Below are 23,016 nucleotides of genomic sequence, written 5' to 3'. Positions count from 1 at the left end.
AAAATCTGCACATTTTTAGGCAGTCTAATGGTGGCTTCACAAGTTTTGTGGCCGTTTTTGATTCAGTTTTTTGAGCCAAAGCCAGAATTTGATCCAGAAGGAAAGCGAAGTGTAAGTCCTTCCTTAATATTTCCATATCTTTAGCTCTCTTTGGCTAAAAAAACAGCATCAAAACTGCCACAAAAACCCATGTGTGAAACCACCCTACGGCATAAACATAGCCATATGTTTGTCCAATCAGTTGTCTGAAAGTACTAAGAATATAAAAAAATATACAAACCTGTTAATTTTTTTATTAAAAAAATATTTACATGACCAAGAAAAGAAAACATTTGTGCTATGACAACAGAACATTTATAAAACACATTCAATGAGTGAGAAGAAAACTTTTAACAGTTTCTTTGGTGCCCATAAAAGTAAAAAAAAAAAAAAAAAGTAAAATAAAAAAAAAAATTCAGACTATAAATAAACCACAAGCTCAAACAGAGGGTTTGCGTTAGTGCACATCATTACAGCTCTCTCCATAAGAGTATATGGGAATTACTTCACAAATAAATAGCACAGTTGTTTCAAAGCAGCAGGTCCAAGTCTTGTAAACAGTCCTTTTCTAAAAGCACAGAAATGTCTCTAAAAGCAGAGTCTTAACACTGTGATAGCCGACAAGTTAAAAGAGTTGTCCCTTTGTTGGTCCTGTGTGTTTGATCAAGTTACAGGTTTCATTTTTCTTTTCTAAAAAAGTTCCATGGTCATAAAATCTCAATGCAGAAGAAGTGGTTATTTACAAAATTTCTTTCCGGTTTTGAAATACACAAGGGTAGATCTGCTCTACAGCGGTAGCAACAGACTTCACATCCGGGCCTGAAGGGGGACAAAAAACTTCAATGAATAAAAAAAAAAAAAAAAACACAATATGCCATTTCCTCTCTTCTTTTTTTAAGAACAGCACCCCAATACTGGACCTCATTTTATAGCGGTCATTTTGATCCCATGCCCACATTATGCCATGCTTCCTCTTTCTGCTTTTATCCTAAAAAACTTCTAAAACAACTTTAAAATAACCAAAAACTTTTACTGACAGAGAAAGGCCCCGGGTACATTAGTGTGTTTGAGTCCATGTAAATTCATTGACAAAACATGGACCCATTAAAGCCTCTGCAGCTATGGACACCAACGATTTTTCAAAAACTCATGGCACGTCCTATTCCTGTCCGTATCACGGATGACGATTGGGACATGCAAATAAATGTACATCATGTGCGGACCATCTATATACTGGACAGCACATGAGCACACCTTGGACACACGGCAACTGTGTCATAGGGCTTAGAACACTAGAATTTACCAGGTAACACAAATTTACAATGTGTGTGGGAATATCTAGTTTTAGGTCATGAAAACTTAAAAGGGAATTACCAGGATTTAGAGGCAATGACTTTTGCTATTATCAGTACTTAAGGGGGTTGTACCAGTTGATCATTGGAGGGGCCTCATCATTAAACCCCCTGTCAATCTTGAGAAAGGGGGTCTCATACAGCAAGGAGGACAATGAGTGGAGTGGTGATCATGCAAGCACACTAGTGCTTAATTCACTTTCAAAGGGACTGCGAAAATAGTTGACCACGTGACGCTCAGCTATTTCAGTCAGTCCCATTGAAACGAATAGAGCACTGATGGTGGATGCTCGGCTGGTGCTCCATTCACAGTGAGATCACTGCGGAGATAGAAGTGGTTCCTGCAGTGTCAAGAGAGTGGGACATGGGAGTCCCATTCTGGACATCGGCGGTGAAACTTCCACTGATCACCAAGTTATGCCCCATCTTGTGGAGATACTTTGCAATTGTGGTCCAATCCCATTCAGAATAGAGGACTCAGGGTGATCAACTGATAGTGTCAAATCCCAATCTCAAGAAACCCTGGCAAATAGCTGATTTTACATGGGGAAGCCTGTGAAGGCCTATGCTTTGGATAGGCAGTATATGCATGATCAGTGGAGGTACAAACCTTGAGATCACCACACAAAGTAGAATGAAGAGGACACTTGCTGCATTTACCCTTTCTTAAGGCAACATTTACAGTACCTTCACATAGGCTGTATTGGCTTTGGGCTTCTCGCAGCAGAAAAATCAGCAGCAAATACGTAGCTGATCTGCAGCAGCCAAATCTCCTACACAGAGGATTTTAACCTTTGCATTACAAAATTTGGAATCCGTTGTTAAATGCAACAGCATAATACTGTTTCCCTGAAAGTAAAACCTACTCTGAAAATAAGCCCTAGCATGATTTTTAAATAGTGCCCAGGTAGCTATACATTTAAAAATGAAATATTTTGGAGCCAAATTTACTATAAGACTCTGTCTTATTTTCGGGGAAACACTATATGCTGCGGATGCCACACACAATTTTCCCCCTTCATGTGGATGAGATATTTTAAGTCTTGTTCACATAACTTGTGCTGTCAAGGCTTCGGATTTTTTGAAGCAAATTCAATTGTGGAAATTCAGCGGCATTTATGGTCTGTGTGAAGGCACCCTTAATACTAACTTTAAAGGGGTTGTCCTGCGCCGAAATGTTTTTTTTTTTTATTCAATAGCCCCCCCGTTCGGTGCGAGACAAACCCGATGCATGTGTTAAAAAAAAAAACCGTCCAGTACTTACCCGGATCCCCGCGCTCCCGCGACTTCTTACTTACCTTGCTAAGATGGCCGCCGGGATCTTCACCCACGGTGGACCGCAGGTCTTCTCCCATGGTGCACCGTGGGCTCTGTGCGTTCCATTGCCGATTCCAGCCTCCTGATTGGCTGGAATCGGCACACGTGACGGGACGGAGCTACAAGGAGCAGCTCTCCGGCACGAGCGGCCCCATTCAGAAGGGAGAAGACCGGACTGCGCAAGCGCGTCTAATCGGGAGATTAGACGCTGAAATTAGACGGCACCATGGAGACGGGGACGCTAGCAACGGAGCAGGTAAGTGAATAACTTCTGTATGGCTCATAATTAATGCACAATGTACATTACAAAGTGCATTAATATGGCCATACAGAAGTGTATACCCCCACTTGCTTTCGCGGGACAACCCCTTTAATGCATCTTCTAAGGGGTAATATTTCATCTTGTTAGAAACACTTTCCAATTTTGTAAGTTTTAGGGTATTAGCAGAAATGCTGCAGAATTTCCGCAGCTGAACTGACTACAGAAAATCTACAGCATTTTGCAGTACCAGCAATGTAGACGAAATCTCATGCACACGCTGCAGAAAAAATCTGCTGTGTAAAATGACCCGTGGTACAGATTTTTATTCTGCAGCATGCCAACTTAAGCTGCATATGTTCAGCATCAACTTCACCTCTTCAAATACGCACCAAAATCCACGAGTTGCAAGCAGATTTTCCACTAAAGAAAACCCCCAGCGTGTGAACATAGCCTTACAGTGAGCACACTCTTGAGATATATATGCACAGCCGCATATTACCTGTTACTGTAATACTTCCGGTGGAGAATATTTGTAGTGTTGTTCTTAAAGTCTTTATTCTATAGCAAACGGCAGGGTGAAGTTCAGGTTCATAACTGTACAAATACAACAACATTTCAGTTTAAAAAACAAAAAATGAGTGAAAAGGTAAAAAAGAAATAAGACAACAATTCAAAGTGCTTGCCTGGCGTGAGGTCTGTTATTTTTAGTAAATTCCGGTAGTCTTATTTCAAATGGCATAGTGCACACCGCCAGCACATTGACAACTTTAAACTCCGTAAATTTTACCTGTTAAAATACAATAGAACATACATTGTGAGAGATAAGCAGCAAGCTTTCAGTATACAGAAGTTATTACTGCCCTATAAGCACGCTCATGATGTCACATTGTGTATTACCAACCTAAAGGGATCTGGTCACATTAAAGCCTAACGGGCATTTAATTTTTGTTTACATGTCAAAATAAGCTGATTAACTCTAAAAGTATTTCTGCTATATAGTAGCCTTTTCTGTATATTATTACTAGAAGCCGCTGCTAGGGAAATCAGTCTTCAGCCATCTGCATATGCGAATACGAAGCTCTCTTCTTCACTCTCATCTCTAGTGCGAGCACAGCATTTCCATACTACCGTGCACTTTATTAATAATTGCGGCTTTTGTACGAGTACAATGTTTTACAGCCCCACACCCCCTTTCTTGGGCTATATAAGTAAATGGCTTTTCTATGAAGTTCCTAATTCCCCTCAGCTCATGTGAGAAACAAGTCATCTGCATAGCTATAACACTTCTCAGCGGGTTGCAGACTACAGACTGCCTTACAATCATCACCATCTATACTGGGGAATTTTGGATTCCTGCAGCTGAACACGACCGCTAGAATGTATTGTACAATGGAATCCATATTTCAGGCTACAATCTTTTCACAAACCCTACTTGTTGGTATAAAAGTTTCAAACAAAACTCTACAAAGATAAATACTATACCAAGAATCCAAGCTTCTGCAAACAACGAGCCAGCCTTCTGGCACCAAATTTGGCTTCTTCTTCACTGAAAGAGAAAAAAACAGTTGGTCATTATTTAGCACTTATGGTGCCATGTGCTTGTAGCAAAGTATTAGTAATGACTAACATTAATTAACCCAGCCGCATGGTTGTGTTATCAACTAAACATGTGCCAGTCCCAAGCCTGGAAAAATGGGGAGGGGTGAAGAAAGAAATGGTGACCTATTTCACTATGTACCACCAAGTACTTCATGTGTAATGGAAGGTGGGCGCCTCGGGCTGGAGAACGCCTACAACGTTACTGGGGAAGAGAAACAGCGAGAGGGAGAGAGATCTCCCCCCCGTTCCTCCTCCCTGCTCACCCCAACTGCTCCCCGCCCCCCCCGCCGGCAGCCGAATCTTTAGAGACGAGCGGGCAGATACTCGCTCGAGTAGTTTGCCTTAGCGAGTATGCTCGCTCATCTCTATTTACTACCGAGGAAATGAAAACATCCGAAGGAAGAGTGTTGCATTCATCGCAGACAAAAAGATTAGCAAAGCTGTCCATGGTTTCAGTGTCATAAGTGATAAAATGATAACCACCCGCATCCATGGAAAACCCTGCACCATACAAATTTATGGCCCTACTACTAGTGCAAAATTTTATGCTGCTGTCCAAGAAACCTTGCAGCAAATCTCTAAAAAAGACATTTTTATATTATCAGAAATTTCAATTAAAAAAGAAAGAACACTAATATTAGGGAACCTTGGCCTAGGAGAATTAAAATATGCTGGCATCCGACTTTTTCAATTTTGCCAAGAAAACAGATTAACGATGATGAACACATTGTACGCAGAACCAAAACATTGCTTGTACACCTGAATGTCTCCTGACTCACTGCAATCCCACCTATTACATCTTGTGCTCCCAAAAGTGGAAAAGTTCAGTTTTAGCAGCAAAAACGTTCCAAGACGCAGACTGTGGTTCTAACCACCAACTGCTTGTCACCAAAATCAAACTATATTTTTGCAATCAAACCAAAATCAAGAACTGTCTACAACCTCCACTGATGCCGCAAGCATACGGGTGGGTGGGATTCCACATGCGGGAGCCCACTGCAGAATATGACCCTGAGCCCAGCCAGCATTTGTGTGTACCTGTATTTTCTTCTTTTCTGTACTGCGGACGGTCCGCATGGCTCGCAGTCAGACATGCACAGCTTTAAAATATTTTTTAAACTTCTGCTTTTTCTGCGGAATTTGCAGAAAAATGGAGCATGGTGCGACTTTTCGTCTGCGAGTGGAAACTGCAATTGGTTTACACTTGTGTGCATGAAGAATCATTTTTTGCCTTGCACGCTATAGGCGGTATTTGCAGCGGAATCCAGAGGTGGTCGCCTGCTTCGGATTCCGCATTTCAAATCCGCCCATGTGCATTCACCCTTACTCTTTTGGGCTCTTCCTCCACTAGAAGAAGATTTTTTTTATGGTTTATACTACTTCCAAAATAAGTAGTATAAAAATCAGCCAAGCCTGGTGAGCCGTATTCTGTTCTAAAGGCTCTCAGAACAGTTCTTACCATGACAGCACAAGGGAATGACGCCTGAGCAATAGAAAGGCTTTTTCAGGTGGTTAGGCAACTATATGAATCCAACTCGCTCGTGTAATCCTGGCCTGAGACAACTGCATGCCAAGCTTTGCAGAAATCGACATTTCTATCTGGGAGCATTTTTTTGTGTGGCAATAACTGTACATACAGTAAAGCCAAGTGGAAAGAAGGGAATAATTAAAAGCACCAAGTAATTCCCAAATAACAAAGATACATAAATCAATATAAAGTAAACCCATAAGTTGTTATACCATTCCCAACGTGCATATCTTTCTCAGGGAGTCTATTATGTTGTACTTTTACTTTGTTACTCCCTCCCCCCCTTCCATTTGGTTTATGTGTATGTACATTAAGATCATGGGTTACTGTGCAGTTGCCATGACAGACGGGGGGCTTCCGAAAGCCCCCAGGGCTGCCACTGCAGATTGCCTATCAAGCCAAGCCATATTTGGTATTGCTGCGTCCTTAAAAGTCCGATCCATAAAAGCAACGCAATATTAACCCCGCATGGTGAACATCGTCAGACAAAAAAATAAACAATGCCAAAATTGCACCCCATTTACAAGAAAAATTGGAAATAAAAAGCGATCAAAAGTTGTATGTAGTCCAAAATTGTACCAATAGAGACTACAGGATGTCCCACAAAAAACAAACCCTCGCACAACTATGTCTATGGAAAAATAAACATTATAGCTGTCGGAAGATGGCGGCAGAAAAGAATTTATGGGGGGGGGGAGAATACAAAAGTAAAAAAAAAAAAAAGGGCCGCGTCCTTAAAGGGGTTGTCTCGCGGCAGCAAGTGGGGCTAAGCACTTCTGTATGGCCATATTAATGCACTTTGTAATATACATCGTGCATTAAATATGAGCCATACAGAAGTTATATACTCACCTTCCCTGCGCTGGCGTCCCTGTCTCCATGGTGCCGTCTAATTTCAGCGTCTAATCGCCCGATTAGACGAGCTTGCGCAGAAGGGTCTTCTGCCTTCGGGTCTGTCCGGCAGCAGCGGCGTTCTGGCTCCGCCCCTTCTACGCATCATCACGTAGCTCCGCCCCATCATGTGTGCCGATTCCAGCCTCCTGATTGGCTGGAATCAGCACACGTGACGGGGCGGAGCTACGCGATGCCGCGGAGAAGGGGGCGGAGCCAGAACGCCGCTCGTGCCCGAACCGACCAGAAGGGAGAAGACCCTTCTGCGCAAGTGCGTCTAATCGGGCGATTAGACGGCACCATGGAGACAGGGACGCCAGCGCAGGGAAGGTGAGTATATAACTTCTGTATGGCTCATATTTAATGCACGATGTATATTACAAAGTGCATTAATATGGCCATACAGAAGTGTATAACCCCACTTGCTGCCGCGGGACAACCCCTTTAAGGGAGTTAAAGGCATAGGTGAAAGCTTTAATGGAGAAGCACAAATTTTACCTGGTTGCTCCTGTACAAATTATTTTTCCTGATGACCAGATTGTAGCCGTTATTCTGGGTTTTCTTAGTTTCATCAACACCTTCTAAAATGTAATTTAAAAAATACACCGTTAATGCCAAAACAGTATACAATGGGTTAAGTGAGCCAATAATTTCATTCTTCCACCCAATCTGATATGCGACTGTAAGACCTGGAACTGTAATAATAAGGAATCTTTGCCAGCTACTTACACCAACTTCACGCTTGTATATGACGTTTGCCCCCTCTAATGCAATCTTCCGCAGGTTTAAATGGCATCTCGTTCTGAACACGCAGACGACATTGGTAATTAAGATATCTAGTGCCACATCACTCTCTGCATCCATTGAGGTGGCTTACTTGCAGTTTGCACCCACCATGAGAATATGTTCTGGGGAGGAAATGGAAGATGAGTTAATCTATCCACAGGATTTCAAAACCCCTTTTCATAAGCCCAATTAGAGAACAAGACTGATAGAGGAGGCCTCGGCTCGCCCATGCAGTAGTACTTCGGTGGGCCTTTGATTTAAATCTAAATGCCATCCAATTGGGAGCCATGTAAAGGCCCATTTACACTGGACGATTAGAACAAAGGATCTGAGCTCGGCTTATGTAAATGGGCCTTTACACTTTATATATTATCAGGTTAAGTCGCCACCCTGGAACCCAAAACACAAAAAGTGGTATGGGGGAACATATGGCGGGTAAGGCTTTGTCTACTTCTGCACTTAGGTTTCAATCATAGGAGCCAAAGAGCAAAAATCAAGTTTCTAGAGCAGATACTGCAAACAGTCGCTGTTAGGAAACCGCTAGTGTAAAACACAGATGCCATGAAATTTTAGTGTGACCGCCACACACTGCTGTAACATTCTGACTGCGCTGCAGCTACAACAGCAGAATATGGGTGACCACAAACAACTATTTTCTAAGCAATTCCACTAAATAGATCACTCACTATTACTGTACTACTGGGTTTCTCTGAAAATAAGACCTACACTGAAAAAAGCCATATCCTGATTTTTCAGGATTTTCAAGGAGGGTTAAAATATAAGCCCTACCCTGAAAATAAGCCCTAGCTAGACTACATAAAAAAGGAATACATTACCTAGCTTGGGTCACTCCCGCTGCTCTCCGAAGCTCCGTCTCGCTTCTTGCACTCCTCGGCCGCTGACAAAAGATCACTTCCTGGTTGCGGGATTCATAAATCCTGCCTCAAGGAAGCAATGGCTTTGATTGGTTCAGCGAGCACTGCTCAGCCAATCAATGCAACCAACGTGACGGCTGGGATTGGATTTTTGACCAAAGAACCAAGGACAGCCATGACATTGTGGAGGCGGCATTTATGAATTGACCAGTCAATGCCGTGGCTCCCCAATTCATAAATGGCACCTTCACAATGCAACGGCTATGATTGGCTCTTCGACAGGTGCTCAGCCAATCAATGCGGCGGTCAAAGAACAAATCACAGCCATCGCATTGGTTCATTGAGCGTTACATCGATTGGTTTAGCGCACGCTACTCAGCCAATCAGAGCCATCGCTTACTGAAAGTGGGATTTATTTAATGCCGTAACCAGGAAGTGATCAGTGGTCGAGGAGTGCAAGAAGCGCAGCAGAGCTACAGAGAGCAGCAGGAGGGACCCAGATCTCGCCTGCTAGGTAAGTAAAATAGGAGATTCCCAGAAAATAAGATGTAGTGCCTCATCGGGGGCAAAAATGAGCATAAGATGGGTCTTATTTTCAGGTAAATACGGTATATGGCACTAAAGGGATTAATAGGAATCTGCCAGAATGACAGATTCTTTTAGCCCCTAAAAGACGCCACACTTTTTTTCTTTCAGCATTTTCGGTTTTTCCTCCCCGCTTTTAAAAACTTTTATTTATCCATCAACATAGATGTCTGAGGGCTTGTTTTTTTCCGGAGCAAATTGTATTTTTCAACAGTACAATTTAATGTATCATGTAATATACAGGAAACCTTTATAAAAAAAATAAGAAATTCAGTGAAATGGAGAAAATAACAAAAAATTCTGCCATCTTGGGGGAGAAAAGGGCTTTGTTTCTACGGTGTACACAGTGCAGTAAAAGTGACATAACTTTATGCTATGGGTCAATCCAATTACTACGATACCAAATTTATATATTTTTTTTCCAAAGAAATATTTTATTTTTTAAGTAGTACAGAAAAGGGAAACTATTTTCTGTCACCATAACATTTTTATTTTTCTGTCAACATAGTTCTTTGATCGCTTTTTATTACATTTTTTCTTGAAGATGGGGAGAACAAAATGCACAATTGTGACCTTGTGAAATTTTTACTTCTGCCTACGTTCACCATGCAGGGTAAATGTGTTACTTTGATACAAATCGGAGTTTTATGGATGCAGCAGTACCAAATATATTTTGAGATGATAGATAGATAGATAGATAGATAGATAGATAGATAGATAGATAGATAGATAGATAGATAGATAGATAGATAGATAGATAGATAGATAGATAGATAGATAGATAGATAGATAGATAAACCGACTCGCCACTAATTCTCTAACTTCCTGATGTCATACAAACTTGAAATTTGGCTCGACCATTCTTTAGGCTGAAAATGAAAAGTAAAGGTGTTGCAACTTGATTATTCAATTCTAAGCATGAAAGTAAGTGACTCCATATGTAATGTAACTAATAACACACATCTGTACTGCACAAACGTGAAGTTTGCCACAACCATTCTTTCATTCTAAATAGGAAAAATAAAGGAGTCACAACATCAATATTCAATTCTAGGTGTGAAAAACTGCAAAAATCCGTGATACATGAGAGAGTTCTTTTCTCAGAAACCATAAAGGCTAGACCTCACCTCTATGTGCATATATACTGAGGAGGGTCTACCTCACCTCTATGTGCATATATACTGAGGAGGGTCTACCTCACCTCTATGTGCATATATACTGAGGAGGGTCTACCTCACCTCTATGTGCATATATACTGAGGAGGGTCTACCTCACCTCTTTGTGCATATATACTGAGGAGGGTCTACCTCACCTCTTTGTGCATATATACTGAGGAGGGTCTACCTCACCTCTATGTGCATATATACTGAGGAGGGTCTACCTCACCTCTATGTGCATATATACTGAGGAGGGTCTACCTCACCTCTATGTGCATATATACTGAGGAGGGTCTACCTCACCTCTATGTGCATATATACTGAGGAGGGTCTACCTCACCTCTTTGTGCATATATACTGAGGAGGGTCTACCTCACCTCTTTGTGCATATATACTGAGGAGGGTCTACCTCACCTCTTTGTGCATATATACTGAGGAGGGTCTACCTCACCTCTTTGTGCATATATACTGAGGAGGGTCTACCTCACCTCTTTGTGCATATATACTGAGGAGGGTCTACCTCACCTCTTTGTGCATATATACTGAGGAGGGTCTACCTCACCTCTTTGTGCATATATACTGAGGAGGGTCTACCTCACCTCTTTGTGCATATATACTGAGGAGGGTCTACCTCACCTCTTTGTGCATATATACTGAGGAGGGTCTACCTCACCTCTTTGTGCATATATACTGAGGAGGGTCTACCTCACCTCTTTGTGCATATATACTGAGGAGGGTCTACCTCACCTCTTTGTGCATATATACTGAGGAGGGTCTACCTCACCTCTTTGTGCATATATACTGAGGAGGGTCTACCTCACCTCTTTGTGCATATATACTGAGGAGGGTCTACCTCACCTCTTTGTGCATATATACTGAGGAGGGTCTACCTCACCTCTTTGTGCATATATACTGAGGAGGGTCTACCTCACCTCTTTGTGCATATATACTGAGGAGGGTCTACCTCACCTCTTTGTGCATATATACTGAGGAGGGTCTACCTCCCCTCTTTGTGCATATATACTGAGGAGGGTCTACCTCACCTCTTTGTGCATATATACTGAGGAGGGTCTACCTCACCTCTATGTGCATATATACTGAGGAGGGTCTACCTCACCTCTATGTGCATATATACTGAGGAGGGTCTACCTCACCTCTATGTGCATATATACTGAGGAGGGTCTACCTCAGCTCTTTGTGCATATATACTGAGGAGGGTCTACCTCCCCTCTTTGTGCATATATACTGAGGAGGGTCTACCTCACCTCTTTGTGCATATATACTGAGGAGGGTCTACCTCACCTCTATGTGCATATATACTGAGGAGGGTCTACCTCACCTCTATGTGCATATATACTGAGGAGGGTCTACCTCACCTCTATGTGCATATATACTGAGGAGGGTCTACCTCACCTCTATGTGCATATATACTGAGGAGGGTCTACCTCAGCTCTTTGTGCATATATACTGAGGAGGGTCTACCTCACCTCTTTGTGCATATATACTGAGGAGGGTCTACCTCCCCTCTTTGTGCATATATACTGAGGGTCTACCTCACCTCTTTGTGCATATATAGTGAGGAGGGTCTACCTCACCTCTATGTGCATATATACTGAGGAGGGTCTACCTCACCTCTTTGTGCATATATACTGAGGAGGGTCTACCTCACCTCTATGTGCATATATACTGAGGAGGGTCTACCTCACCTCTATGTGTATATACTAAGGAGCATCTACCTCACCTCTATGTGTATATACTGAGGAGGATCTACCTCACCTCTATGTGCATATATACTGAGGAGGGTCTACCTCACCTCTATGTGTATATACTAAGGAGCATCTACCTCACCTCTATGTGTATATACTGAGGAGGATCTACCTCACCTCTGTGCGTATATACTGAGGAGAATCTACCTCACCTCTATAGGTATATACTGAGGAGACTTTTCTCACCTCTGTGTATATACAGAGGAGAATCTACTTCAAATCCTATACATTAGAAAACCCCCATGAATCACCCGATTTTAAAAACTGCACCCCTCAAAGTATTGAAAATGGCAATGAGGAAGTTTATTAACCCTTTAGATGTTTCACAAGAATTAAAAGAAAAGTGTATCAGAAATTAGAACTTTTTTTTTTCTGCAGATTTCGAATTTGAACCCATTTTTTCTATAACACAACAGGAGTTGGCAGAGAAACAAAACTCAGAATGTATTACCCGGATTCTGTAGTTTTCAGAATTGCCCCATACGTGGATGTAAACTGCTGTTTGGGCACATGGTTGGGCTTAGAAGGGAAGGAGCGCTATTTGGCTTTTGGAATGTAAATTTTGTGGAATAATTTTGAGACGCCACATTGGGTTTGCAGACCCTGAGGTGTCAGTACATTGGAAACCCCAAGACCTAACCCCATTTTGGAAAGGAGATACCTCCGGGAATTCATCGAGGGTCTAGTGGTGTTGTGACCATACAAGCATTTTGTAAATTTTAACATTTTGATATGAAAACATCAAATTCCAATTTTTCCAGTAATATGTAGGTTTAACCCCAGATTTCTAATTTTTGTCAGGGGGCAAAACGAGAAAAAGTACTCCATGATGTGTTACCCACTTTCTCCTAAGCATGGAAATGCCCCATATGTGGATGTATAGTGCTGCGGTAGAACGCAATAATAGAATTAAAATTCCAGGGACGTGTGGTATATCCTTCATGCACAGGCCGGGTTGTGTGAAGCACATTTCACAATCATAAATGGGGTCCTTCCTTATCCCTCGCTTGTAACACACGCTGCACCTTTTTAGGGCCTTCCCTCCTACCAGTGGCCACTAGGAAAGTGTTGCCCTAGTACGATACGTGTGGCCTTGCTTCCAAAAGTACCGGGCTCCCGCCATCCTGGTCCTCACATATTAGGGCCTTGATGACTTCCTCCTGAAATTTAAGAAAGTTGCCCCCCTGGCCAGCACATCGATATAATATGTAGGCATTATACAGCGCCACCTATATGACGGGCACAGACAGTTTTTATACCACACCCTTGTTTTCTGCGTGGCATTGTACGGGTGGAGTACTTGATCAGACAGGTCAACCCCTCCCAAGTACCTATTGTAATCAAGGATGCAGCCTGGCTTGGGGGTCTCTGTACTGGTACCTCGTACTGGGAAGAGGGCACTGCTGCGGTTCTGCATAGTGCTCTGTATGAGGACCTCTCTCTTGTCCTTTTACCCGACACGCAATAAGTTGTCGCTGTAGAGTGTCAACCGTCACCCCTATTGAGAGTTTGCCTCAGCAGCACTTAAGAAGGCTTTTATGTTGTTTTTTTTTTTAACAATGCCACATGCCGCAGTTCTTCTGGCAGCGAGGTTGGAATAGGGGGCACACTGGTGTACAAATTACCCAGGTAGAGGTGATAACACTGGTCTAGTAGTGGTGGCACCAATTCCCATACTATAACTCCCAGGGAGAAGGGGCATTCTAGCAGCTTCTCGTCATAGATCTGGAACGTATGGGTGTACAGCGTGTACATTTTCACACTATACCGCCCATCTCACTGGAAAGGAACTAGTGGAATTCAAGCCTGCCTTAGAAATGTACCAGGGACTCATGTACAGAAATGTTTCTCTCAAGGGTGTACACCTGGGCAAACTGAGCATTATGCTCTATTACAAGCCTGATCATAATTGGGGTCATCGCTATGGAAAGGGCAATAAAAACTGAAACCGAAAAAAAAAAAAAAAAAAACTAAATAGTTCACCCCTCTGAGCCCTGTTGTATCAAATTGTATCCCTGAGTTTCCAGCAAAGTCAGGGATCTGGGGTCTGAGCATCAAATGAATCAGGGTCCCCTGAAGTGGCAGTCATCCTCACTGGCTGAGTCCGACTCTACGCAATTATTGTGTAAGCCTCCTCCACCGTAAGCTTCCTTCCTGCACGTCATACTATTGATATATATATTATGCCCCCCCTTCCCCGAAGGAACAAAAAAAAAAACGGCATTTTTTTTTTTATTGTGTGGGTGACCACAGGAGAGTGGGATGGGGTGATCACAGCAGGAATTTTTGTTTTACACTGACTGACCTCAGGATGAGCGACTATGGTATAGGGACGCAAATGCAGCAGGAACGTTTTTTTTTTTGTCTTCGTGTTTTTTGTTTATACACTGTCAGGATCAGACACTATACCGACTGATCACACTTTACACTGGTAATACAGACACCCCTCTACGTTCGAGTTACAAACTTCGCTAGATACGAACAAGCTTGTCTGTATGTATGATATAATGCCATAGCATTACAATCTACTGTGCAGCAATCGAACAGGCATTCTATCCAGCCGTGCAATAGGCATTCTGCATAGGCAGCCCTGTGGCCTTTCAGAAGGCCCCCCGGCTGCCGTGGCAACCGCACGGTATCCCAGGATCTTATTGCGGAAGGGATCCTTGAACGTCGGGTGCAGGCTGCTTCTTACAGCCAACACCTGGCCGCAGCAGCTCCAACAAGCCGCGCTGCTCATCAGAACCGGTAATACTTTAAATGCCGCCATCAATTTTGGCGGCGCCATTTATAGCGTTAACAGCACCTATGAGCAGCGCGGCTTGTTGGAGATTTTGCGGCCGGGTGTTGGCTGTAAGAAACAGCCTTCCCCCCACGTTGTACGGAGCGGGATCCACCCGCAATCCCCCTCCATACAAGCATGTGTTCGGACATACGAACAGCTTCCTGGAATGGAACCTCTTGGTTAGTAATCTGTATACTGATCACACCAACAGTAACACTAACAACAATCGCTATCATTTTTTTTCTTTTTTAACACAGGCTGCGGTGGTTGGAGGAAGATTGCACTGTAAACAGTACAAATTCTGGCTGCTGCACTGTGATTGGTCATTCAGTGCTGACCAACCGATCACATTGATCGCTGGAGCAGAACCACTGTGATTTGTTCCTTTGGCAAGTAGTCACTTGGGGTCACTTGATGGTTTAACTCCAAAAGTGATGTGAATGCCGACCTGTGGTACCATGTTCAGCAGCTGATGTACCACCAGCTGCCACGGCATCCCATTGTTTCCCCATCATCTCGTCACGGGAGGGATGACTGGGGTCAGATGAAGCCCCCCTTGTTCGGCCATTTCAATGGTGCTGTCAGCTTGACAACAGTGTCTAAACATTTATTTACCAGAATTGGGATTCTTTCTGACCCAACACGTATGGAGTGTGCTCGGTCTCCAGGCCCAGCCCAAACTAACGCCGTGCAAAAAGGTTACTCACCAAGAATATGCAGTTTTAAGTGTGCTCTAAAAACTCCTTTCTTTAGGCAGGCCTATCACATTCTGTGATCTAACTCTTCCCTGCTTACCCCTCTAAGGCAGCCTGCATGCGGCTGGGTCAGATTCGCAAGAGGGATCCTGCAGCGAAATCAGACCCTGTGCCCAACTGGTGACCCCCGCGTAACTGTCCGCCGTCTTCTAATCTGTGCTGTGGATGTGCTGGCTGGCACGCCGATGCACATACCCAGTACAGATCATACTGTGTCGTCGCTAGGTGAGGGCGCAAATCCCACAACCTTTCCAAAATGAGGATAGTAGAAGGGTCGCGAGGCATGGAAGCTGCAAAGAAGTGCAGCATGCTGCGATTTCCCCTCCACAGGTGGAAAATAGCAATCGATTTACACTCGTGTAGAGGAAATCGTGTTTTGCCAAAGCATGCTATGGGCGGTATCTGTAGGCGGACGCCCACTCCGGATCCCGCAATGCAAATCCATCCGTGTGCAGGCGGCCTTATACATCCCCCCTTTATCCCCAACACACTTCACATCCGGTCCTACACCAATACTGACCGGCGACGGCTCATCCAGCTGTATGTATACTACCCAGATGGCTGAAGCAGTGTACAGAACAAGTACGTTTACCTCTTGTATCACCTTATAGATTGCAAGCTCTTGTGAGCAGGGCCCTCATCCCTCTTGTCTATTAGGTTACTACGGCACGTAATGTCTACTTTTGCCTGCACACGTACACTCTGTAAAGTGCTGTGAAAAAGGTTGGTGCTATATAACTTAAGATAATTCTGTAAATGCATGAAAATCCTGGTGTTTTCTACAAGCTGCACTGATAGTGGAGGGTAACTGGAGAATGATCATTTGTGATCGCTGGGGATAGAGCACACTTGTTACCCAACTATGGCGCTCCTCTGCCGCTCAGATTGTGCTGGTCCCGTAGCAAAGTGCCCTGCAGCCAGCTGTAGGACCCTAGGAGGACTTTCCTAGTCTCATCTGGTGTTTGAAAGCATGAGGTCATGTTCACACAGGAGGGGGGCTGGGAGGATCTTCCGTGGGTAAAATCTGCTTTAAAAATCAGTAACTACAGTTTTGGGTTAGTGATGTTTTTTTCTTTAGAAAATCTGCCCTCCAAATTAGAAGTTACTGTTGCAGATTTTGGCCTCTCCATTGAAGCTTATGGAAAACAATGACATTTTCTGCCTCAAATCCACTACTGAAATTGACATACTGTGGATTTTAAGCCGCTTTCACACGGGCGACAAAATTGTGCAATTTTCTCGCAATGCGACAGCACTACAAATTGCATGTATGTGAAGCTATGCTTTCCAATGGGTTCCTTCACATTAGTGATGCTTTGTGGGCTGCTACATTGCGAGAGAAGAAAAACATTACGGCATGCTGAATATTGTAGCGATTTGCGATGTTTTGTAACCACGTTTCCCTATGGACCCTTCCTTTGTGTTGCATTGCATGAAATTGCAGTTTTCATGCGGTGCAATGCAACTTTTACAGTAGGAAGTCCTACTGTTTGTCCCAAAAATAAGCCCTAAGTGCATAAAAAAAAACAATACATTACCCAATAGCTGCTGTCCGCTCTGTGCACTCCTCCTCTGCAGCTCGGACGTTTGTTTGCAGTGTACAGCCAGAACTTCCTAGTGGTATTATTGTATCTTGTCACCATCGGATGCTAGGGGGTTTGACAGGGCTTGGATGGAGGAACGCCCCTGTCATACCCCTAGCTCCCGACTGGCTGTAGAGTGTAGATTGGGTTCCCCGCTACCCCACATGCCGTACATGTGCCTCGCGTCCCAGTTCCATGGATTGGGTTCCCTGCTTCTCCACATGCCGCAGGTTTGCCTTGCGTCCCTGGTTTGTGGGGGTCAGCCTGGTCCCATAGCCACTGTGTTCCCCCTGGGGAAACGTATGGGTGGCGCTTGTGCCAGCAGGGCTATCCACCCGCTGGCCGACTGCAGCGGACATACCAGGCAATCAGCTCTTGGGGGCATGAACGGGCTGCCAAGTCAGTGAATTCGCTCCTGGGGGGCATTAATGGCCTGTCAAACAGCCTTATCTTGTCACCACCCACACTTCTGGTGGTGCCAAGATACAATAATACCCTTCCTGTTCAGGGAGTTTAAAACCCCCACCTCCAGGAAACACTGGCTCTGATTGGTTCTTGAGCGCCATGGCTCAGCCAATCAGAGTCATCGCTCGATGAACCAATCATAGGCATCACATTGAATGGCTGTGATTGGTTCATCGAGCATTGCAGTGACTGGCTGAGCCACAGCATTCGAGCACCAATCAAAGCAAACGCTTCCTGGAGGCGGGTTTTTTGAACCCTCTGACCAGGAAGTGCTTGCTGGCTGTTGACTGCAAAAAAGTGCTGCAGAACTGCTGGAGGAGAAGGGCGGTGGACTGGACAGTGCCCGTTAAATAATGTATTAGTTTTTTTTAATGTAGCCAGGGCTTAGTTTCAGAGTAGGGCTTAGTTTCAGAGTAGGGCTTATATTTTACACCCCCTTTCTGAAAACCCTGTAAAACATTACGTGACATCGTAGCGCCACAAAATCGCGATATTACAAGAAAATGCAGCAATATCGCACAGATCACACGGCCAACCGTGTGGGAAAGATTTTGAACATCTCATCGATACTACAGCTAATGTAAATGCAATGGATGATGCATGCCTTAAGGAGGTTTAGACGGGAGATGGTTTAGGACTGAGCTGTATGATAGGCTTCACACCTGTGTGTTCAACTCCCTGCGTTTCCAGAAAAGTCCTAAACTGGCTCCTGTCTGAACCTGCACTTTAGAGTCACACTTTCAGGGTACGGTCACACCTCGCGGAAATGATGCAGATTTTCTACAGTAGAAAATTCAGATTAAGGCCGCCTGCAGACGGCCGGGTCGGATCCCGCTGCAAGAATTCTCTTAGCGGGACCCGACCCGCTGTAGGGACCAGTGCGGTGCTCACCTCTCCCGAAGTTTCGGGTCTTTGATGTGCTGGGCCGGCGCATGCACAGAGCGGAGCGGGGGCGCCGGGAGAGACATTTCTGTGCAGGCCTCTGCGAGACCCGCATAGAGATAGAGCATGCCGCGATTTCACACGGACAAATCACGGCCGTCTGCATAAAATTACGTATTGTAATGCAATCCTATGCAGGCTGGGAGGGGTGGAAATTCTGCGGGAAATCCCACCCGTGTGCAGGGAGCTTTAAAAATCTCAACTTTTTTGTAGATTTTAGTGCGGATCCACAACATATTTCACCCCTTCTATTAAAAGGGTGAGATCATCTGTGGCTCTGCACGGCTGGTGCGGCTTTTGACAAGGAAATTACCCAGATTTACCATTGCGGAAAACCTACATCATTTCCGCCACATGTGAACGCACCCTCCAACAACGGCTGATGCTGATGAGACTAGAGGGATCCTAGTCAGGGTCTACAGCGGGTGCTCACATTACTGGATGTGGTATAAGCTTCCTGCAGGATAGGGCCCCGGGGCCACACATTGGCACAGCCCCTGTCATACTGCACCAGCTTCCTGGTTACTTTTTTTTTTAAACTTTCCGTTTATAGCGCCTAGAGACATTGCGCATATAAGCCGCACATACGTAATGTAATTGCGTACGTATAGCATTTTTGTACAGACCCAGAGGGCTGCGTCCTTTTTTACGCAATGAATATACACAAGTGTGATTGGATCAATGAAAATCAATGTACTCTTATTGACTCCAGCCACCGCATAATACGCAATTACATTGCGCCCGGCCTTGGTCAGCTGACCACCTGCCTGCAACCATTGGGATTTGGCATTAACCCTTCCCTCCTAGCAACATGACCTGTGGCAATCCCCAGCCTCCAGGGCTGCCATCTTACTACTCCTATATCAGTGAAGCAGAAGTAGTCTTGTCCCCTGCAGGAAGTCACCTCCTCACTTCTTCATTAGTAAAGGTAGTCATTTTTACCGTATATCCCAGACAAGCTGCGCACTATGGGAAGCAGGAGGGGTGCGCATGTTATTGTGGCCCTTGGTCCCGCAGAACAGTGCCGGTATATACGCAGATGTGGCCTCCCTCGTGGGGCAACTGTCACCTAACGGCAGGCTCATAAGCTGCACCATGGAGCGCAGCAGGGACAGGACTGGCTGGGGAGAAGCAGCAGCACACCGTGTAACCACTGGGCAGGATGACGAATCACAGGGGGCGGTAAGGAGACAATACAACGCACGAGCGTCGCAGCGCCACTTGTAGTCACGACATCCTGGCGCCTCCCCGACATACCTGCTGCCTGCACCGTCAGAGCCGGTACAGCCCGCTGCGCACGGCGATGAGAAAGGTAAATACGGCTGTCCCGGAAGTAGTGGCGGGACCTGCTAACCCTACAGGACACTTTCCTGCCGTCCCGCCCACCGCTGCAGTCACCACCAATCAACGAGCCGCGCACCGGCCACCAATGGTCTTCCTCGTATCACCCGTGTAGGCCTCTGTGCAGCATGAAAGAGAGCCTGTGATTGGCTGGCCGCGGGATGTGACAGTTGGAGGGAGATGCAGCCCGTGTGTTCTTTGTTTGGAGAAGTTGGAGCGTAGATAGATGCGGGGCTTCCTGGGAGGGACAGGCCGGGGCCCGGCACTGACTGCACGGCCAGCCGCTCTTCTGGATGCAGACAGGCTGTTTACTGGACACAGGGCCCTACTTCACACGACTGTACTAATAAAGACATTGCAGAGGGACATGAAGGGTGTTTGTCCTCTCCTTATGCAGAACCGCCAAGGACATGAGTAGGACAAGCTTATGTTATGCGAGGAAGCTACTGTCCAATAGGTGGCGCCCTTCTACCATCTCTCACGTGCATAGCTTTTCCACCGGGAGTGTTGTGTGGCCTCTAATGGTAGATGGAATAATGCCTCTACAGCGCCACTTATGACAAGGCAGCAGTACTGCAAGTCAGTGGCAGATCTTTTAACCCCTTAAGGATGCGGCCCCTTTTCTCCCCATTTTTGGTTTTCCCTCCACCCTTTTATTTATCCGTCGCTGCCTGAAGGCTTGTTTTTTTTGCAGAACAAGTTGTATTTTTTAACAATACTATAAAATGTACCATATAATGGACTGAAAAACGTAAAAAAAAAATCTAAGTGGAGTGAAATGGAAAAACCAACAACATTCTGCCCTTTTTGAGTGCGTCTTGTTTCTATGACGTACACACTGCAACAAAAATGACCTGATGCTTTATTCTATGGGGCAGTATGATTGCTACCATACCACACATATATAGTGGGGATTTTTTCTGTACTAATTTTATTTTTTTTCAAAGATATTTAAAGTTTTTTTAAATTATTTTCTGTTACCATCTTCTGACCGCAATAACTTTTTAATTTTTTCGTTAACATAGTTGTGTGAGAGCTAATTTTTTGCAGGACGTCCACAGCGAAACAGCGAGTGCCACAGACAGGCCACCGCGGTGCAGGGAATAGCGGAGCCCTGCGACCTGTCAGGACAGGGAAGGTGTTCCTCCGGCCGCCAATCAGCAGCTGGGGCGTTCCATTTCCCTCAGGCTAGCCAACCCATGTCTCCATCCATACTTCTGGTGTTGACATGTTAAACTAATACCGTCTCTGCGCCAACCTCCGTGTAGTCGACGACGCTTGTAACTGCATGTATGGCTCTCATTGAAATCAACACAAGCTATGCCTGCAGTTACAACCACCGGCCACTACACAGAGATCGGCGCAGAGACCTCGGCTCCGACCTCTGTGTTATCGCACCGCTGACAGCATGTGCCCGCTCAGCTGATCAGTCAGGGGCCCGAGTCACTCACCTCAGCTGATCATCTATTAATTATCTATCCTATGGATATGTCATCAATAGTATTCTCCCTAGAAAACCCCTTTAATTAATAACTGTGCCAATGCATCATGGGATTGATTGAAAGTAAAAAAAATCTTAACATCCAGATGATGTCTAACTAACGCCTTAATGCTACAGGGCTTAAATGTACATCCTGGCTGTGGGGTACTTAATGCAACAGGACATACACTTACGCCCTGGGGATAGCGTGAGATCACAAGAGATCCCGCGCTATCTGGTAGCGGGAGCCATCTGTCACCCATATCTGGCCTCCCCCTGCAACAGCGGGGTGCATCAGGACAGCGTTCCCCGCTGTTAACCCCTTACACGCCACGATCTATGTAGATCACGGCATGTAAAGGGTTCACAGTGGGAGCGCGCTACCTCTATGATGTCATCGGACTCTCGAGAGCCCAACAGGTTGCCATGGCAACAGGACGCTAGATACAGGCAAAAAGCGTTAAAAAAAAACGAGGCAAAATACTTTTTTTTTTTCATTTTGCCTCCCCAAAAACCAATAAAGGGCATCAAAAAAGTTGTATGTACCCCAAAAATAGTACCCATAAAAACTACAGCTTGTTATGCAAAAAACAAGCCCTCACAGAGCTCCGTCCATGGAAAAATAAAAAAGTTATAGGACTTGGAATGCAGCGATTTAGAAAAACAAATCATTTCCAAAAAAGGGTTTTTATTGCGGAAATGTGGAAAAACCTACAAAAAAAAAGATGTTTGGTATCGTAATCGCATCGTCCTGCGGAAAAAAAATATTGTGTCATTTATGCTGCATTTTTAACACTCTAAAAAAAAACTAAAACAATGACAGAATTGATGCGTTTTCTCTCCCTGCAATCATAAAGAAATGAATAAAAGTTTTACAATATAGTCAATGTTCCCATAAATGGTACCCTTAAAAACTACAGTTCGCCACGCAAAACACAAGCCCTCATACGGCCGTGTGGACGGAAAAATAAAAAAGTTATGGCTTTTGAAAAGTGGAGATTAAAATCCCCCCCAAATCATTGCGTACTCAACGCCAAAATAGGCCATGTGCTTAAGGGGTTAAAGGGATTGTCCCGCGAAAGCAAGTGGGGTTATACACTTCTGTATGGCCATATTAATGCACTTTGTAATATACATTGTGCATTAAATATGAGCCATACAGAAGTTATTCACTTACCTGTTCCGTTGCTAGCGTCCTCGTCTCCATGGTGCCGTCTAATTTCAGCGTCTAATCGCCTGATTAGACGCGCTTGAGCAGTCCGGTCTTCTCCCTGGTGAATGGGGCCGCTCGTGCCGGAGAGCTGGTCCTCGTAGCTCCGCCCCGTCACATGTGCCGATTCCAGCCAATCAGGAGGCTGGAATCGGCAATGGACCGCACAGAGCCCGCAGTGCACCATGGGAGAAGACCCGCGGTGCATCGTGGGTGAAGATCCCGGCGGCCATCTTGGTAAGGTAAGTAAGAAGTCGCCGCAGAGCGGGGATTCGGGTAAGTACTAAACCGTTTTTTT

The 23,016-nt window shown here is 44.8% G+C and overlaps 1 protein-coding gene across 1 annotated transcript; it reads right to left on the bottom strand.

Moving 5' to 3' along the window:
• Positions 1–273: 273 nt before the first annotated feature.
• Positions 274–20,075, bottom strand: TBPL1 (TATA-box binding protein like 1). The gene is made up of 7 exons (XM_066605746.1): positions 19,945–20,075; positions 7,718–7,896; positions 7,487–7,569; positions 4,453–4,516; positions 3,654–3,757; positions 3,470–3,564; positions 274–858 (listed from the first exon to the last, which is right to left on the bottom strand). The coding sequence occupies exons 2-7, from the start codon at positions 7,850–7,852 to the stop codon at positions 779–781; spliced, it is 561 nt and encodes a 186-aa protein (XP_066461843.1). The 5' UTR covers positions 7,853–7,896; positions 19,945–20,075; the 3' UTR covers positions 274–778.
• Positions 20,076–23,016: the final 2,941 nt, after the last annotated feature.

Source organism: Eleutherodactylus coqui, chromosome 1, assembly GCF_035609145.1.
Source record: "Eleutherodactylus coqui strain aEleCoq1 chromosome 1, aEleCoq1.hap1, whole genome shotgun sequence".
NCBI classification, from domain to species: Eukaryota; Metazoa; Chordata; class Amphibia; order Anura; family Eleutherodactylidae; genus Eleutherodactylus; species Eleutherodactylus coqui.
Note: the sequence above shows the minus strand (reverse complement) of the source record. Positions and strands in the feature narration are given on the sequence as shown.

Excerpts from the sequence above, each read along its gene's own strand:
- TBPL1 (XM_066605746.1), bottom strand. The coding sequence starts at position 7,852 with ATGGATGCAGAGAGTGATGTGGCACTAGATATCTTAATTACCAATGTC. Across the intron at positions 3,758-4,452 it reads TGCAGAAGCTTGGATTCTTG|GTAAAATTTACGGAGTTTAA; the intron begins GTATAGTATTTA and ends GTATTTTAACAG. Across the intron at positions 3,565-3,653 it reads AATAACAGACCTCACGCCAG|TTATGAACCTGAACTTCACC; the intron begins GCAAGCACTTTG and ends GTATTTGTACAG.